General features: G+C 45.7%; 1 protein-coding gene across 2 annotated transcripts in view; it reads left to right on the top strand.

Moving 5' to 3' along the window:
- The first annotated feature begins 3,673 nt into the window (after window positions 1–3,673).
- Window positions 3,674–9,797, top strand: part of F8 (coagulation factor VIII) — a 98,190-nt gene continuing 92,066 nt past the window's right edge. For both annotated transcript variants that reach the window (XM_084638391.1, XM_084638392.1), the window contains exon 1: window positions 3,674–3,883. In XM_084638391.1, the coding sequence (XP_084494517.1) occupies window positions 3,723–3,883 (161 nt within the window). In that variant the 5' untranslated portion in view covers window positions 3,674–3,722. The remainder of the gene's footprint in view (window positions 3,884–9,797) is intronic.

Raw genomic sequence — 9,797 nt, 5'->3', positions numbered from 1 at the left:
AAAGTTGGCCCCTGTAGCTCCAGCCCTGGAGTCGGAACCTATACAAGGAACCGCATATTAACTTCTGCAGAGCCGCATGTGGCTCTGGAGCCACAGGTTGGCCACCCCTGCTATAGCAGTTCAGACTATGTAGACCAGCATCCAACCTGACTAATGCTCCAGAGGAAAGTGGAAAATAAATCCAGAGTGTACTTACTCAATAGTGCAGCCTTATTCCATGGACAGAAATGTCCTTTATGGTGATTAGCTGATGCCCAAAAACGTGAAGTTTGATTAGCCTTGTATTAGTATGTATAACCCTCTGTGTAGGGCCTGGTCCTGCTCCCACAAAAAGCAAAACTCCTGTTGTCTTCAGGACCGGGCTCACTATTATCAGGCATAAACAAAGCACATTGTACTGGGAAGCGATTTTTATTCAGGATATTGCCAGACAGAGTTGATACCCAGATCTTGGCACATGTGCTCCGGCACACACACACCTTGGCATCAGGAGGTATCAAGGTTAAACTTCTCATAGGCTCATAGACTCATAGATATTAAGGTCAGAAGGGACCATTATGATCATCTAGTCTGACCTCCTGCATAGTGCAGGCCAGAGAGTCTCACCCACCCATTCCTGCAATAAACCTCTCACCTATGTCTGAGCTATTGAAGTCCTCAAATCGTGGTTTAAAGATTTCAAGGTGCAGAGAATCCTCCAGCAAGTGACACGTACCCCATGCTGCAGAGGAAAGAGAAAAAACCCCAGGGCCTCTTCCAATCTGCCCTGGAGGAAAATTCCTTCCCGACCCCAAATATGGCGATCAGCTGAACCCTGAGCATGTGGGCAAGTTTTACCAACCAGATACCCAGGAAAGAATTCTCTGTAGTAACTCAGATCCCACCCCATCTAACATCCCATCACAGGTCATTGGGCCTATTTACCATGAATAGTTAAAGATCAATTAATTGCCAATATCATGTTATCCCATCATACCATCTCCTCCATAAACTTACCGAGTTTAATCTTGAAGCCAGATAGGTCTCTTGCCCCCACTGCTTCCCTTCAAAGGCTATTCCAGAACTTCACTCCTCTGATGGTTAGAAACCTTCATCGAATTTGAAGTCTAAACTTCCCGATGGCCAGTTTATATCCATTTGTTCTTGTGTCCACATTGGTACTGAGCTTAAATAATTCCTCTCCCTCTGGTATTTATCCCTCTGATATATTTATAGAGAGCAATCATATCTCCCCCTCAACCTTCTTTTAGTTAGGCTAAACAAGCCAAGCTCCTTGAGTCTCCTTTCATAAGACAGGTTTTCCATTCCTCGGATCATCCGAGTACCCTTCTCTGTACCTGTTCCAGTTTGAATTCGTCTTTCTTAAACATGGGAGACCAGAACTGCACACAGTATTCCAGGTGAGGTCTCACCAGTGCCTTGTATAACGGTACTAACACCTCCTTATCTCTACTGGAAATACCTCGCCTGATGCATCCCAAGACGGCATTAGTTTTTTTCACGGCCATATCACATTGCCGGCTCATAGTCATCCTATGATCAACCAATACTCCGAGGTCCTTCTCCTCCTTCGTTACTTCTAATTGATGCGTCCCCAGCTTATAACTAAAATTCTTGTTATTAATCCCTAAATGCATGACCTTACACTTCTCACTATTAAATTTCATCCTATTACTATTACTCCAGTTTACAAGGTCATCCAGATCCTCCTGTAGGATATCCCGGTCCTTCTCTAAATTGGCAATACCTCCCAGCTTTGTATCATCCGCAAACTTTATTAGCACACTCCCACTTTTTGTGCCAAGGTCAGTAATAAAAAGATTAAATAAGATTGGTCCCAAAACCAATCCCTGAGGAACTCCACTGGTAACCTCCCTCCAGCCTGACAGTTCACCTTTCAGTAGGACCTGCTGTAGTCTCCCTGTTAACCAATTCCTTATCCACCTTTCAATTTTCATATTGATCCCCATCTTTTCCAATTTAACTCCCCAGGTGGCCACCGTATCAAATGCCTTACTGAAATCTAGGTAAATGAGATCCACTGCATTTCCTTTGTCTAAAAAAATCTGTTACTTTCTCAAAGAAGGAGATCAGGTTGGTTTGGCACGATCTACCTTTTGTAAAACCATGTTGTATTTTGTGCCATTTACCATTGACCTCAATGTCCTTAACTACTTTCTCCTTCAACATTTTTTCCAAGACCTCGCATACTACAGTTGCCAAACTAACAGGCCTGTAGTTACCTGGATCACTTTTTTCCCCCTTTCTTAAAAATAGGAACAATGTTAGCAATTCTCTGGTGAAATGGTACAATGCCTGAGTTTACAGATTCATTAAAAATTCTTGCGAATGGGCTTGCAATTTCATGTGCCAATTCCTTTAATATTCTTGGATGAAGATTATCTGGGCTCCCCGATTTAGTCCCATTAAGCTGTTCGAGTTTCGCTTTTACCTCAGATATGGTAATATCTACCTCCAGTCGTCCCATTCCCATTTGTCATGCTACCATTATCCCTAAGATCCTCATTAAAGACTGAGGCAAGGCATTGGATCAAACTGGTGTGGGATCGCTGAGAATCAAACAAGCTTCAGTCATCAAAAGTCACAGATGATCTGGGATTTTAGATACCCCAACTTTCACCCACTCCCTCACACACTGGTGGTAGCTGTCGCCATGAACAAAGGATTTCCCCGATAAGCAGTGGGGTTGGTCTCCATGGCCCATTCATTGTTTTGCTTCCCTATTGGAACAGCAGTTGTTGGAAGGAGAGACCTGTAACTGTTGTGTATAAGCTACTCAACAGTCATCTGATGGCAATGACTAGTCTGGAAGTGTTTGGATCTGGAGCTTTGCTTTGGGTCCATCTTTATTGTGGTTACGCTATATGATGTCAGCAAGTGGTTACACTGTATGATGTCAGCATGTGAGGCTATGTTGATCACTAGAGCTAGACAGCCCTGCCTATCTGCAATAAGCCATATGTATCAATACCATAAGAGCAATGTTGGGAATACACTGTCCCCGGAATCTGCACTTCATGAACTTTCAGAGGCTGCAGAACCAGAACTTGGCTTTGAGTCCAAATTTCCTTCTTGGACCCTGAATCTATAATGGGCTGGACCAAGCCCTGGATTTGAACAGTTTTCATATCTAGATGGAATCATAATTTTGCAGCTCAGGCTAGTCTCTGCATCCTGGCTGCTTATTGCTATGAGAGAGTAAAGCACCTTGCTCTCTATGGACTGTGAGAGACTGAACTTGACCCAAGCCTTGCTTTTTTCCTTTGCAGCTGAGAGAGTAGGCAGAGACCACACCTAAATTCCCCTGGCCAACAAACCCCTCCCTTTCACAACTCACTCCAAGATTTTGACTCAGTGGATGCCTCCGAATACAAATAAACACCCTGCACCTGGAGTGCTGCAGACCAGGAAAAGTTTAAGCTTTGCTTGGCCTCCCTTTTCCCTTTGTTTTTTCCTCTCATCCTGTTGCTACTACCCAGAAGGGAGATCCCGTCACTTACGCATGTTCCCCTCTGCACTGCTCCGGTCACAATGACTCCGTCTCCTGATGTCCTCAGAAACCATTCCAGAGGTTTGACTGAGCCAGTGGGTGCCGGTTTCCCCTCATTTTTTCCTGTGGATTAAAGCTGCTGGATGGAAGATAAATCTTTTTCTTGTCAGAAATTTATTTTTTTAATCAGAAACTCTTCTGCCTCTCCAGTATGAGGGGCACCATGCCGGGAGGAGTCCTGTGCTGCTTTCTGCTGGGTTGTTTCTTTCAGGAGAGCTTTGGAATCACCAGAAGATACTACATTGGTGCCGTGGAGACGTACTGGGACTATGTGCACAGCAGCCTGCTCTCTGTGCTGCAGGCACCAGCTGGGTAAGGCCATTTGTACTGTAAATGTTCCGACTGTCATGTGATGTCCGTAGGGAGCTCTCATCTTGGCTTTGAGGAAGGTGGCACCCTGCATCACAGAGGTGATGGTGGCCCCCAGGGAAATATGACAACTATAAAATATGTGTGTAAATGCAGCTGTATGTACATGAGTGTGTGTGCATCTGTTTGTGGGGGTATATCTGTTTGAATGTGCATGAGTGCATCTGTGCATGTGTGTTTTAATCTGAGTGTGTGCATGTGTGTGAGGGCATATTTGTGTGTGCGCATCATATTGTGTGTATGTGTGTATACATGTGGACACACAAAATCTGATTCTCCCAATGCCTTGCACATTACATCATCACTGGTGTCTATGCAAAGTGGATGTAGAATGCTCCCAGCGGTGCAGGTGAGTGGAGAATTTTGATTTACTAGAATCCTCACACTTGCTTTGCACTCCACTTTCACAGGTGTAAATCATTGGACATGGTTCAAGGCAGGGAGAATCAGGCCCACAAACTCACTCTCGCACTCACTCAGACATACACATACATTCATCCAGGCACACACACAGTGTGATTAGACATATGGGTTAATTCTGCACATGTAGCCAGCGAGAACTGCTTTGATGTTGGAGTTTTAGGTTGCGGTCATGTAGGGTAATTATTATTAACTATGACTTTAAAAACTGTGCATTTTTCCATCCCAAATCTAGTTAATTTATTTGTGACTGAGACCTTGTATGATAAGATAAGAATTGCTTCTCCGGCTGGTACCAGATGAGTAACCAGTCCCTCACCCTACCCTAAGTAGGGTTCTGATTTGCTTTTTGATGAGTTAATAGCTGTGGACTGTGCTTTCCATGTCCCAAAGGTTACAAATGATATTGTCGTGACACCTTTAGGTAAGGTTGGCCAACACTTCCCATTAGAACTGTTTTCAGTTGCTTATAATTTTGCCAAACTGTAACTGTTTGGGCTGAAGTTTTCCATGCGTGGTGTCTGCCTCAAGTGGAATATTTTTAAACATTTCAGCAGAAGTGGTTTGGCCATTTCCAAGAATGAAATTAGGGGAAAATATGTTGTTTTGTCCATGTGAATGAATTGATTGTAAGAATTTTTTTGAGAAGTTCTAGCACCCAGGTACTTTGCAGCAGGACAGGACATTTGGCGGGGGAGTTGCCCTGAACTCAGGGATGTGCCTTTTTGCTTTTCCTGGGAAAATCTGTCCAAATTTGGCCAAGTCTTTGAAAAATTGCAGTTTTCACATGTTCTGTAGAGATTTGTTAGACTTTGACAGCTAAATTATCCGACGATGCCATCTGCACTGAGCATGTTCCAACCCCTCACAACTCCTACGTGTGACTGGACTGCATATGCACCATCCCCCTCAGAGTGACTGAGCATGCTGCATCTGGGGGCTGCAGGACTCTCCCCGCAATTGCTATGCCAGGTTGGCCTGGTACCAGGCACCACAGCTGTGAGCAGGGAGGCTGTGCCTCCTGTTGCCTCAGTGTTCCCCCCGCTGGCGCGCCCAGGCAGCATGGAGGAGGGTGTGGCCTGAATGCAGAGGGATGAGGAATTGGGGTGGAGAATGGGGGAACACAGGAAGGGGGGATTACAGGAGCCAGAAAGTGGGGAGAAGTAGTGGGAGACAGGAACAGGGGAGGGGGATTGGATTGGATAGGAGCAGAGAGAGGGGTGGGGGCAAGGAAGATAGGAGCAGATGGGGGTGTGGAGGATAGGGGGCAGAAGAGTCTCCCATCACTAAAGCACACTCCCTCCAGAACCTGGAATTGAACCCAGGAGACCTAAATCTCTCCAGTCCTCCACTCTCAGCAGATGTCTGTAAAACCCACTGGCAGAGTGTGTCTCGTCCCCCTCTGATGCCTGGTCCAGATACTCAGCCTGCTATTACTATCAATTACTCTACTAGCTCAAGTAGCAGAGGTCTGTGCCAAGGAGCTAAAGGTCCGAACTCTGCGGCTGACCCAAACTGTGGGTCAATATGCTTTCAAGCTGTTTGCACAGTTTCTTTTAAATTGGGTCCTTGCTGCAATATAAGACTATTGCTTTTTGTCCTATCCTCAGAAGTTAACTACAACAATTTTTCTCCCTCCTCCTTGTGACAACCTTTTATGTACTTGAAAACTGTTATCATGTCCCCTCTCAGTCTTCTCTTCTCCATACTAAACAAACCCAAACTTCAAACTTTCAAACTTCCCTCATAGGTCATGTTTTCTAGAACTTTAATCAATTTTTGTTGCTCTTCTCTGGACTTTCTCCAATTTGTCCACATCTTTCCTAAAATGTGGCACCCAGAACTGGACACAATATTCCAGTTGAGGCCTAATCAGCGTGAAGTAGCATGAAAGAATTACTTCTCATGTCTTGCTTACAATATTGCTAATAAATCACTGAATGATGTTTGTTTTTTTTTTTGCAACAGCGTTACACTGTTGACTCATATTTAGCTTGTGATCCACTTTGACCCCCAGATCCCTTTCCGCAGTACTCCTTTCTAGGCAGTCATTTCCCCTTTCCCCTCAGGGGGACTGAGTCATCTACCTGCTGCCCCGACCGGGAAAACCGAGAAGTCTGCTGCTTGCCAGGAGCTAGGATTCATGATGTGACAGAAAGACTGCCGAGACTCATCAAGCCCTCGGATCGCTACTCCTTCCTGCTTCTCCACGTGGGCACCAACGATACTGCCAAGAATGACCTTGAGTGGATCACTGCAGACTATGTGGTTCTGGGAAGAAGGATAAAGGAGTTTGAGGTGCAAGTGGTCTTCTCGTCCATCCTCCCTGTGGAAGGAAAAGGCCTGGGTAGAGACCATTGAATCATGGAAGTCAATGAATGGCTACACAGGTGGTGCTGGAGAGAAGGCTTTGGATTCTTTGACCATGGGATGGTGTTCCAAGAAGGAGGAGTGCTAGGCAGAGACGAGCTCCACCTAATGAAGAGAGGGAAGAGCATCTTCACAAGCAGGCTGGTTAACCTAGTGAGGAGGGCTTTAAACTATGTTCACCGGGGGAAGGAGACCAAAGCCCTGAGGTAAGTGGGGAAGTGGGATACCGGGAGAAAGCACTAGCAGGAGCGCGTGAGAGGGGAGGGCTCCTGCCTCATACTGAGAAAGAGGGACGATCAGCGAGATATCTCAAGTGCCTATACACAAATGCACGAAGCCTGGGAAACAAGCAGGGAGAACTGGAAGTCCTGGCACAGTCAAGGAATTATGATGTGATTGGAATAACAGAGACTTGGTGGGATAACTCACATGACTGGAGTACTGTCATGGATGGATATAAGCTGTTCAGGAAGGACAGGCAGGGCAGAAAAGGTGGGGGAGTTGCATTGTATGTAAGGGAGCAGTATGACTGTTCAGAGCTCCGGTAAGAAACTGCAGAAAAACCTGAGAGTCTCTGGATTAAGTTTAGAAGTGTGAGCAACAAGGGTGATGTCATGGCGGGAGTCAGCTATAGACCACCAGACCAGGGGGATGAGGTGAACGAGGCTTTCTTTTGGCAACTAATGGAAGTTACTAGATCGCAGGCCCTGGTTCTCATGGGAGACTTCAATCACCCTGATATCTGCTGGCAGAGCAATACAGCGGTGCACAGACACTCCAGGAAGTTTTTGGAAAATGTAGGGGACAATTTCCTGGTGCAAGTGCTGGAGGAACCAACTAGGGGAAGAGCTCTTCTTGACCTGCTGCTCATAAACTGGGAAGAATTAGCAGGGGAAGCAAAAGTGGATGGGAACCTGGGAGGCAGTGACCATGAGATGGTCGAGTTCAGGATCCTGACACAGAGAAGAAAGGAGAGCAGCAGAATACAGACCCTGGACTTCAGAAAAGCAGACTTTGACTCCCTCAGGGAACTGATGGGCAGGATCCCCTGGGAGAATTACATGAGGGGGAAAGGAGTCCAGGAGAGCTGGCTGTATTTTAAAGAATCCTTATTGAGGTTACAGGGACAAACCATCCCGATGTGTAAAAAGAATAGTAAGTATGGCAGGCGACCAGCTTGGCTTAACAGTGAAATCCTTGCTGATCTTAAACACAAAAAAGAAGCTTACAAGAAGTAGAAGCTTGGACAAATGACCAGGGAAGAGTATAAAAATATTGCTCGGGAATGTAGGAGTGAAATCAAGAAGGTCAAATCAAACCTGGAGGTGCAGCTAGCAAGAGATGTTAAGAGTAACAAGAAGGGCTTCTTCAGGTATGTTAGCAACAACAAGAAAGTCAAGGAATGCAAGGAACTGAATGTGGGACGCAACCTAGTGACAGAGGATGTGGAAAAAGCTAATGTACTCAATGCTTTTTTTGACTCTGTCTTCACGAACAAGGTCAGCTCCCAGACTACTGCACTGGGCAGCATAGCATGGGGAGGAGGTGACCAGCCCTCTGTGAAGAAAGAAGTGGTCCGGGACACATATAGAATCATAGAATATCAAGTCTCTTCCCTAGACTAAACAATCCCAGTTCCCTCAGCCTCTCCTCATAAATCATGTGTTCCAGTCCCCTAATCATTTTTGTTGCTCTCCGCCGGATGTTTTTTCAATTTTTCCACATCCTTCTTGTAGTGTGGGGCCCAAAACTGGACACAGCACTCCAGATGAGGCCTCACCAATGTCAAACAGAGGGAAACGATCACGTCCCTCGATCTGCTGGCAATGCCTCTACTTATACATCCCAAAATGCCATTGGCCTTCTTGGCAACAAGGGCACACTGTTGACTCATATCCAGTTTCTCATCCACTGTAACCCCTAGGTCCTTTTCTGCAGAACTGCTGCCTAGTCACTTGGTCCCTAGTCTGTAGCAATGCATGTAGCAGTGCAAGGGATTCTTCTGTCCTAAGTGCAGGACTCTATGCCATTATCTAAATCATTGATGAAGATATTGAACAGAATCAGACCCAGAACCAATCCCTGCGGGACCTCACTCATTATGCCCTTCCAGCATGACTGTGGATCACTGATAACTACTCTCTGGGAATGGTTTTCCAACCAGTTATGCACCCACCTTATAGTAACTCCATCTAGGTTGTATTTCCCTAGTTCGTTTATGCTTCTGAGAGTGCTGATTGGCAACCGATGAAGTTACCCCTTCTGGAGGCAGGATGACTGGAAGTGTTCACCAATTACACTGGTGGCTTTCATGGCCCATTTGGGGGTTTGAGTGGGTCCCTGAAGATGGGTGTGCTCTGTCCTCTCCCAGCTATGTTCCTGAAGGACTTTGATGTCTGAAACTGCTCAGATACACTAGCCTGCTGCTATCTAAACTAACTTCATCTAATGGAAACACACAGAACTTCTTATCTGTTACTTATTTCCCTTGTTTCTAATTCCTTCCCTGCATTCCAAGAGACTAAATCTATTTGGTGACTCCTGGTGAGTGACAGGCATTCCCTTTCCTGGGGTTGAGTGGAGTGGGGAACAGGGTCTCTGTGTGTCCTATCAAAGCCTTGAGAATCTCTTCTCAGCCTCCAAGCCTTTTGGCAAAGGAGGACTGGGTGGTAATTTAGGTCTTTAGTATGACAACAGTGCAGAGTGTTTACCTTGGCTGCCTCAGAACTCTGAAGAAATTAATAGATAAGGAAGCCTAACAATGCTGATGAAATGTTCCAGGCACTATCTGCCTTCACTTAGTCTGCTCTTAGGTAAGAATTCCACTGTGATTTGATCTGATAAGAAGTCCTGGCAAAAATGCTTGGGCATCCAAACTCTTAGAATCATAGAATCATAGAATATCAGGGTTGGAAGGGACCCCAGAAGGTCATCTAGTCCAACCCCCTGCTCAAAGCAGGACCAATTCCCAGTTAAATCATCTTACTTCACCTCTGATCCAGAGCCAACCGGATTCTCCTTTGAATTTCTGGATTCTGCCCTGTTAACGATGCTTGCAGGGAATGCA

The sequence above is a fragment of the Lepidochelys olivacea genome, assembly GCF_965140295.1.
Source record: "Lepidochelys olivacea isolate rLepOli2 genome assembly, chromosome: 9".
NCBI classification, from domain to species: domain Eukaryota; kingdom Metazoa; phylum Chordata; order Testudines; family Cheloniidae; genus Lepidochelys; species Lepidochelys olivacea.
This window is presented reverse-complemented; position numbering and strand designations above follow the sequence as displayed.